The 21,806-nt window shown below is 39.7% G+C and overlaps 1 protein-coding gene across 1 annotated transcript in view; it reads left to right on the top strand.

The window, feature by feature from the left end:
- The first annotated feature begins 477 nt into the window (after positions 1 to 477).
- The window catches only part of LOC146614658 (complement factor H-like), a 28,678-nt gene continuing 7,349 nt past the window's right edge, over positions 478 to 21,806 (top strand). The window contains exons 1-14 of the mRNA XM_085376631.1: positions 478 to 669; positions 867 to 1,046; positions 1,475 to 1,580; positions 2,902 to 2,978; positions 4,209 to 4,388; positions 4,671 to 4,859; positions 5,071 to 5,256; positions 5,725 to 5,904; positions 6,355 to 6,541; positions 7,396 to 7,511; positions 8,186 to 8,365; positions 10,005 to 10,184; positions 20,782 to 20,979; positions 21,212 to 21,400. Coding sequence (XP_085232757.1) covers positions 600 to 669; positions 867 to 1,046; positions 1,475 to 1,580; positions 2,902 to 2,978; positions 4,209 to 4,388; positions 4,671 to 4,859; positions 5,071 to 5,256; positions 5,725 to 5,904; positions 6,355 to 6,541; positions 7,396 to 7,511; positions 8,186 to 8,365; positions 10,005 to 10,184; positions 20,782 to 20,979; positions 21,212 to 21,400 — 2,218 coding nt within the window. The 5' untranslated portion in view covers positions 478 to 599. The remainder of the gene's footprint in view (positions 670 to 866; positions 1,047 to 1,474; positions 1,581 to 2,901; positions 2,979 to 4,208; positions 4,389 to 4,670; positions 4,860 to 5,070; positions 5,257 to 5,724; positions 5,905 to 6,354; positions 6,542 to 7,395; positions 7,512 to 8,185; positions 8,366 to 10,004; positions 10,185 to 20,781; positions 20,980 to 21,211; positions 21,401 to 21,806) is intronic.

Raw genomic sequence — 21,806 nt, 5'->3', positions numbered from 1 at the left:
CTTTAAAACTATTTACCGACCTGAATCTCTGGCTGACTTTTACAATGGACTTTGTACCTCAGTACCATCTCCATTTATGACTTACTAGTCGTGGTGATTAAACTGCACAGTAGCCTTTTCAGCGAACACTAATCATTCTATCACAAAATAAGATATAACATCTGTTACATTTTGCAAACTTGTTTTGAGCATCATACACCAGTCTATATTTTCAGGACTAATTAATCTCATATTTTAATTTAATTATAAAAATAGACGGATTAATTTATATGATGTTTGAAAGAGGACACAAACCTTCTTTTGTAAAATGTTAGAAATTATTTTATAGGCAATGAAAGAAATCAACTCTATAAAGTCTATAAATTATTATAGGGTGAGGTTTGTGAATTGTTGTCTGTGAACTCCTCTGGCGTGTTCAGTGAAACTTGTTGTTTGCGATATGTCATTTTGAGGCTTGTGCAATTCCAGTAGGGAAGTCCATATTTTAACCATTGGCCTCAAATACTGTGATAAACACACAGCAGTTCTGCACAGAAAACGCACAGTTTGTCAAAGGATTTGTGCACAGTGAAAATTTGGTTTGCAGTCCACTTGACAGAATGCGACTGTCATTAATCCTTCTGTTTCTCCATCTATGGGGACATGTGGAAGTTTCTTTCTCAGAAAACGGTAAGTCAGACTTTTTTAAATGCTGTGTTCTTTGTTTAGTTTAAAAGAGAAGACATTTCTTGTACTTCTACTTACCCTCTTTTTTATTTGTTCTACTATCTCTTCCAAAATTACATCTACATTTATATGTAATATAAATGTTTTTGGAATCCTTGGTCAATCTATGTATATGTCTCTTTCCATGTTGTTTTTTTCAGTATGTTCAAGGCTTCCAAATGTTCCTCACTCCTATGTGTCAGAAAATACTAAAAAAGTTGAGTACCGCGAAGGACATGTGATACATTTCACATGCGAGACTGGTTATATATCTGGTCCAACCCTCAGATATATATGCACAAATACTGGCTGGGAGAGTTTGCGTCAGGGAAAATGCAACTGTAAGTTAAATGGTTTGCCTGCTATTTTGCTGTTACTCTTATGACTGTATTTATAGGGTTACAAATAATCCTTAATCCCTTCTAAGATGCAATTCATAACATTTCACAAAATATCAATTACCAAAGTTTTATCCCAAAACTTTAGTTTTTTGGAATTAGAAAGAGTTGTACTGAGACAGTTGTAAAACTGCTGCAGTATGCTGCTAACAGTAATCTATTGTATGAAAATAGCAAATCGCTTCCTCAAATCCCTGCATCAATAACATTGTACCCACACTTCAACACTGTTATTAACAAAGAGTTTTGTAAAAAATTTATGTCACTGTCGGCAAGCACCTGATTTCAATTAAAAATAAGCAATAATAAGAGAAGAATAAGGTCTAATTCATACTTACTCATGAAAAATATTCTCTTTTCTTTTTTTTCAGTAAAGCCATGTGAACTCCCTGAGGACGTTCCCAATGGCTATTATGAAATTATCCGCGGAGAAGAGCTCGTTTTTGGAACAGCTATCAAATACTTTTGCAATCTAGGGTATGTGGATCTATAATAATTCAGTGACATAATGTACACGCTCTGAAAGTCCCATGAGGATTGCTTATATTTGTGTGTTAAAACAGAAACTCTTCAAGTTGTTTTAAGACAAAAGTCCCGTACAACAATGCTGTTTGGAAAATGTCAACAAGAATGGGATAAAAGGAAGCCGTTATTCAAAGGAGCTTTGAAGAAGCCTGGCAGACTACATTAACTACATTATTCCTAAGACTGCATTAAAGAAATTACAAGAAAGCTTGCATAAGAGAGTTCAGGCTTATTTTTAAAAATGTTTAAACATAAATTTAGAACTCACTGTGAAAGTGAGTTCCAAGATCTGTTTCTGCTGATTTTTGCTGTACTTCTTGTGTTAGGTTGACATACCTCAGTCTTTTCTCCCAGTTTCCCTTCCTGAAGAATGGCCACACTTCCACTCAGGTCTTTTCCGATGAGGCTTAAGTGAACAGCAGATGATCAACAGTGTTAAGTGGTTTAGGTACAAGGGAAAACCTAAAAATAATTCAGTGTCCAATCACTGATGTCCGATCTCAAGACAACTTAAAATGGTTACCATCCATCCATCCATCTTCATCCGCTTTGTCCGGGGCCGGGTCGCGGGGGCAGCAGCCTAAGCAAAGAGGCCCAGACCTCCCTCTCCCCAGCCACCTCCTCCAGCTTATCCGGGGGAATACCAAGGCGTTCCCAGGCCAGCCGAGAGATATAATCTCTCCAGCGTGTCCTGGGTCTGCCCCGGGACCTCCTCCCGGTGGGACATGCCTGGAACACCTCACCCAAGAGGCGCCCAGGGGGCATCCTTGTCAGATGCCCGAACCACCTCAGCTGGCTCCTTTCGATGTGGAGCAGCAGCTGCTCTACTCTGAGCCCCTCCCGGATGGCCGAACTTCTCACCCTATCTCTAAGGGAGAGGCCAGCCACCCTTCGGAGGAAGCTCATTTCTGCCGCTTGTATCCGCGATCTCGTTCTTTCGGTCACTACCCACAGCTCGTGGCCATAGGTGAGGGTAGGGACGTAGATCGACCGGTAAATTGAGAGCTTCGCTTTTACACTCAGCTCCCTCTTCACCACGACGGACCGGTGCAGCGTCCGCATTACTGCAGCTGCAGCCCCAATCAGTCTGTCGATCTCCGGCTCCCTTCTCCCATCACTCGCGAACAAGACCCCGAGATACTTGAACTCCTCCACTTGGGGCAGGAACTCATCCTGTAAAATGGTTACTTGGAAGCAAAATGATTGCTCAAGTACTCTATAAATTTTAGTGTGTGGGTGAAAATACAAAATGAGATATGAGTTGTAATTGCAGGTATACAATGGGAGATAGCGATGGCACCCGAACTTGTCAGTTGGACGGATGGAGTAGTACTGTGCCAGTATGTGAAAGTAAGTCTTTCAGTCAACACACCAGCAATGTTACTTTTATCGACATTTGTAGTTTGAACTAGCTTAACAGTGTATATTTATAAGGTCCTCTGCTTACACTCGAAAAATGTGAAAATTTCAGTCGTCCTGTTAGGTATGAGAAATGAGCTTGCTGTATATACCCTGTGTACTACATTTTAAATATATATTGCTCAAGATTTGTACCAATTCCTGTGGATCCATATTGCACCTGCGATGGTATCACATGACATATAAAGCAAGAACTGGTGCTTGTATATAACCCAACCAGTCACTTAGGACCGTGTTTACCAACCACTGTGTCGCAGCACATAGGTGTGCTGTGAGCAATGATCAAGTGTGCCATGGAAGATTATCTGATTCCACCTGATTACTACTCTAAGCGATCGGTGTAATGGGCAGAACAATTTCATTCTCTTCCAATAGAGGGTAGTACAACTACCTGCTCTAATTAAATGGGTTGCCAACTGCCATTAAAACAGAAGAAGACAAAGAAGAAATTACATAATACTCATGCTGTAAAACAATGGAGCACGTAATAGCAACAGATAAATATTTGAAAAGAAAAAGTAATCAGTCTGACCTGGTCCTGGGGAAAATTCTGACCCAGATGGAGGCCCTAGCATGAGTAGTGGTCAGAAGAAAGCAAAAAGGGTATACTGGGAGCAGATCAAACCAATTCTGCTATGCTTGGTGTGCAGGTAAAAATTATCAATATACTTTTGTGGCATTTTTGTTTTGTGATGTTTTTTCGAATGTGAAATATGTTCCGTGGCTCCCAAAGGTTGGGAAACACTGACTTAGGACACCTAATACACCTTTCGGCTTTTTTCTTACATGAACCTTGAACTCATGAACATATACTTACAGTCCAGTACCTCAGTACATCTTTTTGCTGTTATCAGGCATTCAGGTTATGCTACTAGAGGTTCATACTTTTAGCACTTCTTCTTCACTCCCCTCTATTTATTTGTGACTTGCTTCTTTCTCATATAGTTTATTTATCTTTCCTTATCTTTTTGTGCTCTTGCGTCTTCACCTTACATTATGAAGCATCTTGCAAAAACATTTTTTATGAATTCTTGGTATATGAATAAAACGTAATTAATTTAATTTAATTGATCAAGGTCAGTGATGTGTCACTCATGGTGAAATGTGATTATTGTGATGAAAACATTTTTAAACTTCTATTTTTGTTGCCCATATTTGTAGCTGCCGAGGGTTGTGAGAAACCACCACATCTTTCAAATGGAGACCCGAAGGAAAGTTCCAGACTGCAGTACAGTCATAGTGAAAGGGTTGAGTACATCTGCCAGGATTACTACAGAATGGAGGGTGGGCCGTACAAAACCTGTGTAAATGGTCAATGGACTGGAGAGATGAGATGCCTCAGTAAGATGTAGATCTCTTTATATTTCTGCATAGTCCATTCTTTGCATTCTGCTTTCTTGCAATTCAGAGGGGAACACTATGGAGCCATTTTGCAGCCGCTATGTGCAAAACTATAAAAATAGTATAAAGGAAGTATCCTTGCTCGTGTTTAACTCTCAAAATGCATGTTTGGTTATCTTTAAATAAGCTTCTCCATGTTTAATAGTAGCATTCACAGGGCATAATAAAAAAAACTTTATTATGTCTACAATCGCAATAATGACTTTTACTTATTGTTTTCAGGAATCCCTTGTGCAGTTGGAGTAATGGACCCTAATCTGCAGGTAACTGGATTACCACAAGGGAATGAAGCGATAAGGACTGGGGACACATTACATTTTCGTTGTGCTGATCAGTATAAACTGGAAGGTTCTGAAGTAATCGAGTGTTTAGAAATTGGGTACTGGAATGCTTCCTTTCCATCCTGCTCTGGTAGGTTTACTTTAACTGAGAAAAGCTGACGTGATTTGACATGTTTTTTAAATGTCCATATATTTGTGTAACAATTATGTAATCATTATATTTCATTTGTTAAACTTATATAACGATTAAGATTTACATTTTATTTGGTTCCTTTGGGTCTAGACTACTGCTGCATTACACTTTAAACTGAAAGATTAAAAGACTGTCTTCTTTAAAACAGATGAATGCAAAGTCACAAGAATATCAGACAGTGTAAGAATCACATCACACATACAAGGCAATCGGCTAAAGAAAGGACAAAAGCTAACCTTTACTTGCCTTAGACGTAACCACTTTATGCAAGGCAATAAAACAGTTGAATGTTTGGCAAATGGACAGTGGAGCGATCCGTTTCCAACATGCGGAGGTAAGCCAGTTTTTTTCTATGTCAACTCACCCGTAATATGTGACAAGAAAAGATCATCCAGTCACAGTGCACTGCAATTTCAGGAGGCTTTAATCACATTTTTTAATCCCCAAAACAGTTACGGTTACTTTTACTCAGGCAAAAATTACACGGGAAATGTTTTTGGACAAGTCTTGCGGTTGATCCTAATTACAATCACTGTGTAGGAAATGTCATGTACATATGCGAAGCCCAGTCAGTAATAAGCGCCCAGATAAGCTGCTCATGTTAATAACAGCTGTAAATATAAAAAAGAGAAGTCGGAATAAACCCCCAGTAATTTGGAGAGTTGAATCTCTAAAAGATTTACACAAAAATTTACTGTAAGATGTTGCATAATGGTACTAATAGTATTGTGAGTAGATATTAAAAAATGTTATATTAACAATTTCAAGTTTTTTGTTTGTTTTTTGTCTATATTTATTTAAGATCCTGTGGGTTGTGGGAAACCACAACCACTCTCAGATGGAGACACCAAAATCAGTACTAAAAGGCAATACAGCCATGGAGAAAGGGTTGAGTATATCTGTCAAAATTACTACAAAATGGAAGGTACACCATATAAAACCTGTGAAAATGGTAAATGGACTGGACAGATGAGATGCCTCAGTAAGTTATAGCTATATTATATTGTATTTTCTAAGATTCTGCATATGTAAAAGTATTTTAGGGGTCCCAAGTTTTTTTTACTCTTAAATTTAGAGAAAATTGAGTTTACACAGGAATCAGCCTTTCAAGCTGTTGACATAATTTATTTGAGAAAGGATGCAGAATTTGGGGGCTTCATGTTCTTAGATGCGCTCTGTTTTATGTTATTTTAAAAAATGGGAAAATTAAGACAATTTAACATTAGACTTTCATAATTTGATATTGTGTGAGGTCTGTACTATATCTGGAGTTTTGATACAAATACAGATTGCATTTTATCAGACTTGCTTGGTTTTAAGCACTGTGCCTTTGTAATCAAGACTTGAATAGTTATATATGATATATGTTGTGCATTCCTGCATTGGTGTACTGTACTGACATTAACAAAATCTTTTCTCTTAACTCTTACAGAACCCTGCACTGTAAATAGAGAAGACATGAGCAAACACAATATTCAATTCAGATATGTCAGCGATGATAAGCTGTATTCAGAACATAATGATGTAATTGAGTTCATATGTAGCAGGGGAAGACGTGTTGGCAGTTTGGAAATGCGTCAGACGTGCATTGAAGGCGTAATGCATCTGCCCACATGCCAGTAACATTTCTGTCTATTGGATACGATGAGCATGAGCACGCAAATCTATAAATGATTAGTGCACTGATGTGTGTGGTCATTTTAATAAAAGCCTATGTACTCAGTCTGTGTTCTTCCAGTACATCTTTTTTTTTTGTGTAAAATCAAAGTCATTCATAAATCCTTTGTGGACAAATACACAAAATGGTGGCCCTATCTTTCCAGTCTGAACATATTCTGATTAAATAAAGATAACAAAAAGAAGTAAAAAATAAATAAAATAACAAACTCCCTCCCTTTGGCAGGAGATCATACCTGCTATTAAAGTGTTTTTGTAACCTAGATGAGCACACACATGTACACACATGTAACAGTAATTGCATGTAATGTTATTTTAATAAAAGCATCACGGGGTCTGTTTTAATTCTTACATAAGTTTAACTCTGCTGAAAGTCTTGGGGCTTTGGGTTTCATGGCCTAACAATGAAACAACCCCTTTTCCACAGTCTTTTTAGGCCTGGAGTCCAGCATCCACTTATCATTTAAGTTGAGTTACTTTTGCCTTCCCACCAACTCGATGCATTCTGGCCATTCTCCCTTAACCCCTGGCATCAGCGAGGCTCTATCAGCAAGAAAACTGCGCATCACTGGATATCTTCTCTTTTTCTGAAAATTCTTTGTAAACGCTAGCAAAGTACATTTGAAAGTCCTGTGCTTTGTACACCTAACCACCTATCCAGTCCTTCTCCGTAGCACTTGTACAACAGGAGTCCAAGGTTGTATTTAAATAGAGACATTTGGACAGAGCCACTGGACAGTCTGTGCTGTGACCTGATCTCTCTGGGTGGAGTTCGAGCTGGGGGAGGTCACTGAACAATGAAGCTACTGAAATTCTCCTCAGAAAGCATTCGTCAAAAGAACATGAAGCTGTCTTTAATCCTTCTGTTTCTCCAGCTGTGGGGGTGTGTGGAAGTTTCTTTGTCACAAAACGGTAAAGTGATCTATTATCGTTTTTCAGTGTACCTAAAATCACATGTTTTACCTTTGTGGAAAGGCAGTTAGACTTTAAGAAGAGTGACATATACACTGCGTGTGGTCATCACAGGTATTTACTTACAGCAGGGGGAAAAGCACAGTATGAATGTAATTGTCTTATTTTTACACTATTACAACTATTTGAATTTACATGCATTCACACAACCCTAAAATATGTATATTTTTGTGTTAACATACATATATATGGTAGTAATATAATGTAGGACAAAATAGTAATTATAGATGATTTTACTACTTGCTATGGGTTTTTTGCTTGTTTTTGTTTTATTTTGGGGGTTTTCTTTGAAGGGGGGGGGGGGGGGGGGGGGGGGGGGGGGGCTCTAGTAATTTTATACTTATACTTATTTTTTCCCTTTACCATTAATGGTAATTAATGGTACATTTCTTATATTACTCTTTAATTATGTATGTCAAACATAAATCCTGCTATCTGTGTTATTAGGTGAAGTATATCCACAAATTATGTAGATGCAACTGTTTTGTGGTCTTAACCATTTAGGAGAATGGTTGTAGACATACTTTGATTTTGTAACTGTTTTCCTTGTAGAGCTTCAGTCATTGTTTTTTAACAACTTTATATGTGACGAATTGTAACTTTTTCTCTTTTAGTGTGTTCAGAGCTCCCAAATGTTCCTCACGCTCATGTGTCAGAAGGAACCAGCAAAGCTGTGTACCAGGAAGGAGATGTGATACATTTTTCTTGTGAATCTGGTTACATATCAGATCAGATCTCGAAATTTGTATGCACAGCTGATGGTTGGCTGGTTGTCCATCAGGGAAAGTGCTACTGTAAGTTGCATGGCTTCATGTTTTTATCATCACTAACTAAACTTGTGCTATTGCTGCACTGTGGATGTAATAACTCATGTAAATGTGTTTTTTTTTCTTATATTACTAAATCGTCAAAAACTCTACAGTCATGAAAAGTGTATGAATACCTCAATTATGTATATTACAGAGTGCATATTTTGTTTTTGTTAGGGTTCATTAATGACAGCATTACCCTGACTCTTACTCTAACCCAACCATACTACATGCTATGTACCCCCAAAAAATGTCACGTGAAAAGCTAAAAAAATGAAACACAAAAAGTTGTAAAGCATACCAAGAGCAGCATTAATAAATGGATTTTCATAGGATCGACCCATTACACGTCAGGTAAGGCGTTGGGTTTAGAGCTAAATAGGTACATTTTCTGGAGGCACACAATAGGCCTGGTTATAAAAGTAAAAAAGTATCACATCAGAAAGATTGTTCCAAAGCATGATTACCCATGTTCCTCTGCTCAAATTTGGTGATGGCCAGCAGAGCTCAGCCAGCCTCAACAACCCTTGACCTAAAACAGGGGTCAGCAACCTTTTAACACCCAAAGAGCCACTTGGACCCGGTTTCCACGCAAAAGAAAACACTGGGAGCCGCAAATACTTGTTGACATCAAAAATGAAAATAACACTGTATATATTTTTTTTTTACAATATATACAGCACTATGCTGCTAAAAAATGAAAAATAGATATTTGCAAAATTCTGCCTAAATATGTATTTTACCTGGTTAATGTGTGTGGCGAGGCGTGGTCTGCAGCGCCACTGCATGGGAGTCGGACGCACCTGAGCGGGACCCGCAATCACGCCTCGTCTACTTAAAGTCTGTGCTCTCTCTGCTCTTGTGTTGTCGGACTGTGAGCTGAAAAGCTACAGCCGGCTGTATGCTTACAGCAACCGTGTGTGAAGAGTGGTCAATAAAGAGATGCTGAAAAGCGTGTCCATGGAAACATCGTCGGGTCTGCTGTGATATGTTTACAATGAGACTTCTGCTCCTGAACCTCTGCGCACAGCGTCTGCAAATCGGGGCTGTACGAAGTCACTTTCATCTTTACGCAGGACTGTAAGCTGTCATCTGTGAGGCGTGAGCGGTGTTTGTTTTAACATAGTTCACGGAGGAGAACAGCTGCTGACATAATGTGGATCCGAAGATCCATAATTGGCCTACCTGGGGTTGAAAGTCTCGATAAATGCACGGCGTTTCGGCGGGTATACCGGCTTCCGCGAGTGTGACGCTTATTTTGAGCGATGAAAAATAAAATATAATTCTATTTTTATATTTCAATGTCACAATAATCTTCCAATTTAGAACTACAAGTTTAAAAAGAACTAATACAAAAAATACACTTCAGCTAAATACTTCTAATTTATTTTCCCAAACCACCTGGAGCCGCAGTATAAAGACAAAAGAGCCGCATGCGTATCCGGAGCCGCAGGTTGCCTGTCCTAACACAACTGCACATTACTGGCATTACTATCGTTCGTAGCAATGACGGGTAGTCATTTCCTTATACACACATGTATATCTTGGCTTAGTCACTCAGTATGTTTTCAATCTTTGTGTATTTTTCTCTTCTTTTCCCATTTTATATTGTTTTGTGTATTAGCATGTTCAACGCTTCCAGATGTTCCCCATGCCCAAGTAACACAAGAGACAAGAACATCTCAGTATCAAGCAGGACACATGATACATTTTGCTTGCGAACCTGGCTATACATCAGCTCTCACCATCAAATACGTATGTACAACTGAGGGCTGGCAGCCACTCCAAAGGGGGTCGTGCTACCGTGAGTTCAAAAGCTTTCTTTTCTTCTCTCACTCTATCAATGCATAGTCACTTGTTAAATCACATTTTCAACTTGCATATCATTCAGTGAAGTATCTAAACATCAGCTCTGTTAAGATTATCATAGACATTCTCTTCTCTGGTCTCTCTATTTAGCATATCATACTGGCGAAAGGGATCCTCCATATCTCTCTGGATCAAAACAAAATTTCCTAAAGTACGATTAAACATACTCATCACCATGCGTCTCAGACAAGGGATAATGCAAGCAGCAAAAATGCAAAATAGGAACATCACAGTACATAGGGCCAACAGGCCTTTAATCAGCAAAGATTTCCAGGAGCCGCTCAGCAACCAGTCCCACCAGCCTTGCTCATCGGTTACGTAGTCCTGTTGCTGAGCGTCTCTTAGTTGTTTCAGAACATTCAAAGCATTTGTCATGTTTAATGAGTGTATGTTGTCAGGTATGTAAGTACAACATGTCTTGTTGAACAGTACGCAGAGACCTCCTTTCTCTGCAAGAACAAGGTCCAAAGCTACTCGGTGTTGCATGACAGTGATGCGGATTGCATCAATTTCTTCATTCTGTGATTTGTCAATGCGGGTGGAAGCGTTCAAAAACAGTCCAAAGCGATAGTCTAAAGTCTCTATTCGTAGTGCGTGCTTTCCTACTCCTGTCCAAGGAAACAGAGAGTGCATTACCTTTTCGCCGGTGTTCCAGAGTTTGAAGTTCTCTGGCACGTCTGTTCCAAGGATTGAATCATGAGGCTTGATTTCTATATCACGCCTAACTCTGGTCTTGTTGTACACAGATATCTTAAAAGTGTGATCTGAAATGAAGATAGGTGCACAGCATCCTGACCAGTTGGGTGGCAACATAAAGTACGCACGCTGTCCGCACAGCCATGCCATACCTTGTACCCAATAGGTGCCATTTACCTGTTGATTTAGGTTGACTGTCCCATACCCTACTCCTCCATAGGTTGTGTTGCAGTTGCTGGTATGGCCCAGAGGGTGGAGTCCTTGCCCTGGCGCTTGGTAGAAGCACAGAGGATGCCACTTCTCTGTATGGGTCATAAAAACAGGGAAAGGGACAGAAGCATTTCTGTTTTTTACTGTCATATCTACCCAGAATTTGTCGTCACAGGTTCCATCCTTCTTCAGGCCTTTTGCACCTGAGAGTGAAGCTTTCTTGCCGATTGCAAAGTGTTGTCTTCCAATGCTGGCAAAACTTGCTGCACATTCACTTTGCCAGTGACTGTCCATTTTGCGACCATATATGGTGGGGTAGACTGAAGTTGAAGGCATGTGAGAACAGACATAACATTCTTTTTCATCTATGGTGTTGTGTAGGTATCGGTACCAGGCATTGTTCATCCAAGGGTGAATGTGATCTTGGGTCATCTCAGTTAGATGGGAGTTGTCATGGGTCCACCTCTTGAGACGGGGAATAGTTGGTGTTATTCTGCGGGCTCTTCCAGGTATCAGCCAGAAGAGCATCACCCCTAAGATGACACCGGCCACCAGACAGATCAGGCGGCACATGAACCGTTTCCGTTGAAAGTGACAAGCACTTAAGCATAGCAGCTTTGGGGCTGGGGCTGGTGGCTCTTCTTCTTCCAGATTCATCATGCTGGCTCTCTGCATTCTAGGCGTCCCCGGTGTTGTCATTGGTTCCTCTCTTTGGTGGGATGGGTCTCTCTTTATTATGTGTTTGTTCTTCAGGGCGACCAGGCACACCTGAGCTCCAAGTGAGGAGACCACTGGCGAGAAGGTAAAGGGCGGGGTATACCCAATCAGCCCTTTCCTTCACCAGGGGATCACTTGAGAGTCGGGGGAACCGGCGTCTTATTGTGGTGCAAACACTTTCTTCACGTGACTTTGATGGATCCACGAAGGTCTTTCAGTGATTTTACAAGCTGTTGGTGTAGTCAGCAACACTTGAAAAGGACCCTCCCACTTCGGAGAACTCCAGTTTTTCCGCTGGAGGACTTTAATCAGAATCCAATCACCGGGGTTCAACCTGCAAGAGACTGGAGATAGATCACTCGGCAGTTGATTGTTTAAAATCACTTCTTTATTTTCAAACAGTTTTGTCATCCATTCTGCCATTGTTGTTTCTGCAATAGATTTATTAATCGGCTCGCTCGTTATGGGAAGAGGGAAGTGTCTGCCATGTACAACTTCAAATGGCGTTAGACCACCTGCTCCTTGAGTTATTCTCATCCATAACTTAACTAAGCTTAGACATTCAGGCCATGGTTTTTTAGTTTCTTCCATACATTTCCTCAATCTTTGTTTAATTGTGCCGTTAGTTCTCTCGACTAATCCTGCACTTTGTGGATGATAAGAACAATGATGTTTTATGCTGAAGCCTAGAGCTTCAGAAACTTTACTTATCACTTCATTTACAAAATGTGTGCCATTGTCTGATCTTATCAGAGACGGAATGCCATATGTTGGAATGAAATGGTTGCACAAACATTTTGCTACTGAAATTGCATCTGCTTTTTTCACTGGGTATATTTCTGGCCACTTGGAAAATACATCTATTATCACAAGTGCATACTTGGAGGATTGAGATTCATTTAGTTCTATAAAATCCATGTGGATAGTATGGAATGGGTGTGGCGGTGTAGGGAACCGGCCTCGCTTTGGTCGTAAATTGCCTTGAGCATTGTGTTTTTGGCAAATCATGCATGTTCTAATAAACTCTTTTGCTGAACTTTCAAAATTTTTTGTATAGAACTGTTTATTGAGTATATTAATCATCCCACCCGATGACACATGCGTTCTGCCGTGTGTCACTAATGCAGCAGTTCTATGCAAATTTTTTGGAAGGATTGGTTTGCCATTACACATCATGAGATTGTCTTTTAATTCTGCTCCATCTTTCAACCAAGATTTTTGTTCACTCAGCGATGCTGTTTTCTGTGCATCTGCTAGTATTTCTAATGGTATTAAATCTATGGTTTCTGTTGTTAAAACATCAATGTGTTTTTCTGCAGCTGCTTTGGCTGCTTTGTCAGCAAAGTTATTTCCTCTTGTTATTTCTGTGTCATCCTTTTGATGAGCTGCACACTTGCATAGTGCTAATTCTTTTGGCAACGTTATTACTTCTAATAGCTTTTTTAGAAGGTTTGCATGTTGAACTGGGTTGCCTGAGGACGTTGTCATTCCTCTGTTATGCCATATTTTTGCGAAATGATGAACTGCTGAATAGACATATTGGCTATCTGTGTGTATATTGACACTTTGACCTTCGTACAGTGTACATGCTCTGATGACTGCGGTCAATTCTGCGCTTTGAGCAGAGTTTGAGGAACTGAGAGCTTTTGCCTCTACCACTGCATCAACAGTTGTGACCGCGTAACCCACACAATTTCTACCGTAAATATCTTTTGACGCTGAGCCGTCTACAAAAACATTACTGAAACTGCTCTGGGGGGAACTGTGTATATCATTGCGAGGCTTTGTGTCTTCCTCTAATTTTTTAATGCAACAATGTTGTTCTCCATCCAGAGGGGTCGGCAAAAGTGTGCTTGGGTTTAGTTGGCCACACTTCTCTATTGTGATATGTGATTGCGAAAGTAAAATCCCCACATAAGAAAGTTGTCTGGCATGTGTGAGGAAAGAGAGATTTGCTTGGAGCAAAATAGAGGTCACAGCATGTGGGACTTTAATGATCAACTTATGTCCCAAAACAATGTCTGCACATTTTTTAACTGCCTCTGCTGCTGCTGCGCACGCCTGAACACAGGTAGGTAATCCAGCAGCTACAGAGTCAAGTTTGCATGAGTAGAAAGCTAATGGGCGTTGTTTTTCTCCAAAAGCTTGAGTTAACACTGCTTTCATGTACCCTCCTGCACCATCAACATGGAGAACGAACTGTCTTTCATAGTCTGGTAAAGCTAAGACGGTACATGTCTGCAATGCTATTTTTAAATCAACAAAAGCTTTTTCTGCTTCTGGGGTCCATTGTATTTTGTCTTTTAATGCTAGGTCTTTACCATAAATGAGGTTCTGTAGTGGCTGGGCCAGCAGTGCATACTCTGGAATCCAGCATCTACAGAAATTGCACAGACCTAGATAACTCATCATTTGTTGTTTAGTAATTGGCTTTGGAGCATTTTGTACAGCTACTTTTCTGCTGTCTAACAGCTGTCTGCCTTGTCCTGTTAGTTTGTGGCCAAGGTATGTCACTTCCTGGCTCCACAACTGCAATTTATGCTGTGATACCTTATGGCCTTGCTCTGCGAGATGTTGCAAAACTGTCAGTGTGTTTGTTTTGCACTCATCCTGTGTATGGCCTGTAATCAATATATCATCTACATACAGCAAGAATTGCCCTGGAGCAGGGAGGGAGCAAGATGACATTGATTTTCTCAAAGCCTCTGCATAAAGAGTGGGGCTATTCTGGAATCCTTGAGGCAACCTTGTATAAGTATACTTTTGATTGTTAAAGGTGAATCCGAATAGCTTTTGTGAGTCAGGGTGTAGAGGCACAGAGAAAAAAGCATTGGACAAGTCTATTACAGAGAACCACTGTTCTTTTGGTGTTACTTGATTTAAAATTGTGTGTGGGTTTGCAACCACTGGGGGTATTTGCTCTGTTACCTCGTTTATTGCTCTTAGATCATGAACTAGGCGATATTTTCCTGTATTAGCCTTTTTTACTGGAAAAATTGGTGTATTACACGTGGCTTCATTAGTTTTCACGAGAATACCTGCTTTTTGCATATCTGCTATGACTGGTCCAATTCCTTCTCTCGCCTCTGCACTCAAAGGATATTGTGGTTTCACAGGCCTATATGTGGTTGTAGTTTTCACCACTACTGGATCTGCTTCTTTTATTAGGCCTACATCTGTGGGTCCTTGAGACCATAATGTTTGTGGTAGCTTTTCTAGTTCAGGATGTGTTTCAACTGTTAACACTTGTCATTCGTCTTGCTCTGTTGTGGCTAAATGTGTAGCCGGTGTGGCTGTCACCGGCCAACACAGCGTGAGTCTCATGCACCCTGTTCTACGGCCTTTTTGCCAGCCCTCACACTCTGTTTTGTCATATCTGTCCATTTCTACATTTCTCAGCACTGTGCCTAACTCAGACCAAGGCGTTTGGTCGTTGCATGCAACAGATACATGAGGGTTCAACATTTTATTTATGCGTTGCACTGCATCTGTCTGTAACACTGAGCATACTGCATTGCCACTCTGTGTTACATACAGGTGTTGTAGGACTAGTTTTTGTGGTCCTAGTCTGTGCACTTGCTGATCATAAATTTTGTCTGGGCCTGGGACATGTTTATACCACAGGGTGTTGTGGTATGCTGCTGGGTCCTGCCTCTGTGAGTGTTCAGGTAAGTACACATTAGCCTTGGCTTCCAGAGGTTCAAGTTTTGGTAAATCTAAAGTCCAGTAATAATTTGGCTCACCTGAACCTTCACAAACAAAAATGTCTTCAGTTTGGCTCTGACTCTCAGAGAGTAGGAGTCTGGCTTGCATGCCACTTTCTTCAGGGATAACTCCTATTTTTAATTTTGTTAAAGCATCTCTTCCTAACAAATTTAGTGGACAAGATGGGTCATAGATGCACTGATTTTTGCAGCCACGACCACTTTCTCTATGTGACATAAAGAGGGGAACGGTTAGCTGTTGCAATGTCACATGTCCTGAAGCTGATTTCACAATTAAAGTGTCTTTTGAGAAAGTTACATTTGGGACTTCTACTGTTAAGACAGATCTACACGCTCCTGTGTCACAAAGGAATTTTACTGGGACACCATTCACGTGTACTATAACTGTTGGCTTTGCTTCTGATCCTAGCAGTAGTTGTTCAATATTGTAAACTTCCCCTTCACTTGTTTCACTTCCTTCCTCTCGTGCTAGTCATTCATCACGGCGTCTGCGCCTGTCATCATCACTTTCTTGTTCCTGGCTTACACTTCTACAGTCTCGAGCGAAGTGCCCGTATTTACCACAGTTATAACATTGTATATCTCTTTTGTCTCTTCTTTGTCCTACTTTCTGCTTTCCCTTACGTGGCTTAAAACCTGCTGTGTGTTTTTGTTGTCCTGAGAAAGCTATAAAGCCTGTCTCTGGGTCAATCATGAAAACTCCTTCTGTTTTTTCTTTCTGTTTATACACTTTAACTGCATGCTCAGCATATTGCAGGGCGTCAGGCAGAGTGCCTGTGTTTTGTGTCACCCAGTGTTTGTCTACGTGTGTTTTTATTTTGGGCATTAGGCCATTCAGGAAGGCATTTTTTAATTGTTGTTGAAAAGCAGACTGTGGATTTGGATCGTGATTCAGTCCTGAATTTTGCCCGAAAACAGGACGTAAGCGATGCAGATAGTCTGATGCTGTCTCTCCCTCCTTTTGTTTGCACTCTCCTATTTTTCCATAATCTGGCCTTGGGGCTAAATTGATTTCTATTCTGCCGTACAAGTCATTCATTTGTTGATCTAACTGAGGAGTGTCTGGTCCTAGCACATCGCCGTTTTGGTCGTTTCCTGTGTAGGCTCCTCTGACTCTAGGAAAACGTAAACCTAATAAATCTTGAAGAACTTGTTGCATTTCATGACCATTCAAACCCCAACCACGACGAATCAACTCTACTGCATGTCGCCACTGTTGAAAACCTTCATTAAGGGGTGGGACATCTTTTAGCACATTCTCTCTGTCCTTATGGGACCAGGGTCTGAATGCGTATATCAGAGGTTCTCCATCTATTGGTATGATTCCTTGGGCGTCTACGGGCCCACTGGGTTGCCCATACCTAGGATTTGATAAGGCAACCATTGGAAACTGACCTACAGTTCCTTCTTTTTTGTAGTGATTATGTTTAGTCATAAGATTAAGCTGATGTTTTGCCTCAGCATAGGGATCTGGAGCAAAAGGGTTGTGAGGAGAGATTACAGGAAGCGGTGACGCAGGAATTGGTGCAGCTGCTGCTGCTGCTGCTGTCTGTGTGGGCTGAGAGGAAGGTGCATAAGGAGGGGGGTTTTTTCCCTCTCCTGCAGCTCTCTGTTTATCTTTATTTTCTTGTTTTTGGGCACGTTTAGCACTGCGTTTATCATTTTCTGCCTCCCATGCTTTGAAAAGTCGCCATTCTGCTACACGTTTTGCTTTTTTCTTCTGACTTTTTTCCTCAAATAGTTCTTTTTGCAAAGCAGCTTTTAAAGCAGTTATTGACTCTTGATTGCATTTGCCTTGCCAGGCTGGACAATAAATTTTATGTGGATTTCTCCACCTATTTGCACTGACTTTTCCTGCATTTTGACAGTTTTTTTCAAGCTTTTCTTCATCTGCTGTTAATTTTACTTTAGTTTTAGAATTACCCATTTTGAACTAATTACGTCAGAACTGTGACACCTTCTTTGGCATGTAAAAGTGAGAATGGGTTTTCAATAACAGCCTTCTACTCACTCGCTATTCGAGTGAGCGGTTATTGATTTTACGTGATGACGCACAACCCTTTTTCCACTTTAACCAATACGTGAGTGTACACAGGAAAACAGTTTGAGAAGTGGTTCGACCGCTTATTGGGTCGTAAAAACAACTCACTCCTCTATTTCAACACAAACAAAGCGCGTTTTTATAATTTTTATTGAGATTTTCCATAGGCCTATTTCATGTAACCTTCAACCTGTTCCGTTGCAGCCACTCCTAGAGTGACCGGAACTCGTTCCGTTACAGCTGCTACCCAGAGCAACCGGAACTTTTAATAGCGATTTCTAGAATATCGCTCTTGCCTGTTGTCTCCTTAAGTCCCTCTCTGGACTGAGATCTGTCGGCGCTCACCAGGCTTACACTATTTTAAAGGAAAATCTCAATATCAACGTATTTTAACGCTTGATGGAATGCAGTGTTTCATATTCACCTTACTGTGGCGCTGCGTTTTGTGATCCGGTGCTCATCGGGTCCTGCAGCCGTGAAGGCCTGTGTAAGACGCCGACCGGAGGTCGAATTCACGCTCCCGGTTTTTCTTTTGCTGTGCACAGACTCTTTTCCAGCGCAGGCGTCACGACGTCAGGATCCGATGAAGACCGTCTGTTGGAAAACTAGACGTTAAAAATAACAGTCAGTTATCCGGCTCGAAGGACCAATTAAATGTCAGGGGTAGACATTTGTTCAAGACACAAATAAGAGAAATGAGACAACTGCAGACCGACTCAGAGAGTAATTAGAAAACGTGCGCACGGGTGAATGCCTCTGAGAAGACACACACACCGAGCACAGGCTCACTTGCTTTATTTATAAGGCAAAAATGGGTTACATAGTACTTCCTCTTTTTAACAGTCAGGGAAGAGGTTAAACATTAAATCAGCTTATCTGATCTTTCACACACTGGGATTAAAAATACAGAAGTATATCATGCTTTATCTGACATCACAGACATTATAGGAAAGAATGCATCATTATATCATGCTGTCAAAACATCTCAAACATTTCAGACACTTAAGTAAGGAATGCATTATGTTCTCTTTAACAATAAACTTGATTAGGTAATTCTTCAACAATAGGCTTGGTTATGTGAAAATATATGAACACACAAAATGTAAGGCATACTTGGTTAGAATATAAGGCTTACTTGATTATATTGTATTATAGAGATTTGGTTATACTGTATAATGTAGAAAATCTCTTAACACACTCTCATGTGAATGACTACAGTTCAATAAGCAGAGATCATTAAAATGAATTTAACATAATTTATTGATCTATAGAATTCAATTTAGGTTGTTGGTGATTACACTCTGGAAATGAAGATTGAGGCTTGAATGGAAGCCTGGGAGAATGACCGATGAGCAGTGAGATTTAAAGTACATGGAGTGGAGACTGATTGGCCGGAAGACAGCCAGCAGAAATCTGATTGGGCTAGACCAGTGATTGCACAATTAGCTTCACAGCATGGGAAAGTGGAAATGATGTAAAGCTTAGATTAGCCAACAAACACCAGGGAAGCAGAAATGTGTGACTACAGATTGTTCTTATTGAACTTACGTATGAACTTCATTTGGTATTATCTCCTTGGACATATAATCTCATTTACTCAGATGTGTCCTGCCTTCATTAAGACTGCTATGACGGTCTTTATTTCTATATATATTTTTCCTGCACACAGGCAAAATCAGAATTTAATATGTAGAGACTTTGTCATGTCAGATCAGACTCCAAATATATTTGAATTCACATCAGTCATCATTTTATTCAACAATGTTTCTGTCAAGTAATTATGAAATATGACCCAGCATCTCGATGTCAGAAAGATCAGTTTAACCCTCTGGGGTCCAGGGTATAATTGGCCATTTTTGACTACTTGTTTGGTATCATTATTTTCAGCACAACCTGAAATATCTGAAATTTGAGTTATTTTTTCATTTTGGCATACTATATTACCATAGTTGATCTAAATTCAGAGAAAAAATTCAAAATCCGAGTAGAAAAAAGTTATATTTTTTTACTGTAAAACCCACAAACATGTTTAACGAATCATTTTCATAACTTGAAATGCAAATAGAAATTGTACATTTCTAAATATTATGCACAAGTTTTGCAAAGAAAGTTATATGGTACTATTTAACTAAAAATGCAGCCAATGCCTCAGGCATATAACCGTTTAAATCTATTTACAGAACAATCAGGTGATCTGCAACAAATAAGAAAGCACACAAATTATTTGTGCCATGTGTTTTCAGTCATTCCTTCAGGTCGTCTGCTCGTCCACACCATGTCTTTAGGTATCATGTCAGTTCTCCATGTTTAAGGTTTTTTCATGTTTAATTTTTAGTTCACCCAGTTTAGGTTATTGTTTAGTTTCACCCATGCCCTTTGTTTGTATTTATTTTGCAAGCCTTAATAAACTGCTTGTTTTTTGTTAATCCACATCACGTTTCATAGTTTTTGGTTTGCACTGGAGTCCTTTTTCACAACACATACAGTCTGCCTCAGCCAGACTGTGACAGAAAAGTCAGACTTACTGACAGGTCAAAAACTATTCACATTTTTTCCAGAAGCATTGTATTTTTTCTTTCACCAAAATATAGGCTAGAGTTAAAGTTAGCCACCCTACATAAGGGAACTTATAGGGTTAATGAATTAAATCTTAGCGTGTTAAACTGACACAGCAGATGGTTTGCTTACACAGGTTGTCCTTGTAAACAGTTTGCAAAGGGCAGATATTTTGAAACTATTTGCCTGGAAATTAGATAAACGTTTTCCATTCCAGGGTGGAATGATTGCATGTCATACATCTTTTTAAAAAAAATTGAGTGCTCAATGTTAAATCAGTCATTCCACACTTAAAAACAGGATTTCAACAATCATTCAAAGCCCAAAATTACAATGGTATCCATGTTGATCCGTGATGATTGTAAAACTTTTGACCACAGCTGTAGTTTTGACAGTGGTTTATCTCCACTGGTCTGAACCTTCGTGTCTCCAGCACAAATACAGACACACATTGAAACCTGGCAAAATGGATTCTGACATGATCTGGCAAATATAAAAACTGCAGCAAATATAAAGATTCTGGCCAGTGATTTCTACATCTGAATCTTGCCTTTTGAACTGTTTTTTTTCTTCTTCTTCTACCTTAGTTTCATCTTCCAGATGTGACCCTCCTCCTACAGTTCAAGGGTTAACAGTGAAAGGTTTACCAGAAAATTGTATTCCCATACGTCCCAATCACATCCTCACATTCAGCTGTGATGGTCCTGGGAAGTATCTGAATGGAATTTCTGTGCTGATATGTGGAGAAGACGGACAATGGAATAATCCATTCCCGACTTGCATAGGTAAGAACATGTTTAAATCCCTTTACTGACAAAATGCAATGCCTGTTTAAACAATATGGCAATAGTTCAGGTTTGATCTTTGTGTATTTTGAAGCATAATTTAAATATCCAATAAGATTTCATGATTTTTTCCGCTCTTCTGGTGTTCACTAAAACCAACTACTCTCTTGCTTGCTCTTTGCAGCTTTGTTACATAAACTCACATATATTCTACATATTTTGCTTTTTTCAGATCGATCTTGTAAAATCGGTGTTATGGATCCTCATCTCTACGTAGCTGGATTACCACCATCAAATGAAATAATGGCGACTGGACATAAATTGCGTTTTCTTTGCAGCAATACACGTGTACTAATTGGGTCTACAGAAATTGAGTGTTTAGAAAATGGACAATGGAATTCCCCCTTTCCTTCTTGCTCTGGTATGTGTACTTTTATTACCACAATGACGTGAGGTAACAGAAATGAGCTGTGACTATGATAAGGGTTTCTGTTTTAAGTTGCTGTTAGGAGCAATTTTGTATTGCAGGAAAACATCAGCATTCTGTAGCAGTTGTGTTGTTGCCCTTGTATCACATAAATCATTAATATAATGATCCTGATGAACCCTGTAAGGTCAAAGTCATCATAGGAAGTATTCTAATCCTAATCCTATATTTTTGATCTGCTGTTTATGTCTAATATTGTAGGTTCTTGAGATAACGGCTGTTGTGAACTAGCATCACATAAATATTACTGAACTGGATACATTTTCCAGTTTTCATCTTTTTAATCTTTCCTAATCATTTTAAGAAAGAGACACCTGTCTATTTGGAAAATGTCTCTTCA

This window comes from Diplotaxodon limnothrissa, linkage group LG17 (genome assembly GCF_057381915.1).
Source record: "Diplotaxodon limnothrissa isolate DT_005_m linkage group LG17, D_limnothrissa_male_GT1.1, whole genome shotgun sequence".
Classification (NCBI taxonomy): Eukaryota; Metazoa; Chordata; class Actinopteri; order Cichliformes; family Cichlidae; genus Diplotaxodon; species Diplotaxodon limnothrissa.
The sequence above is the reverse complement of the archived record's forward strand: the minus strand, read 5'-3'. Positions and strand labels throughout refer to the sequence as shown.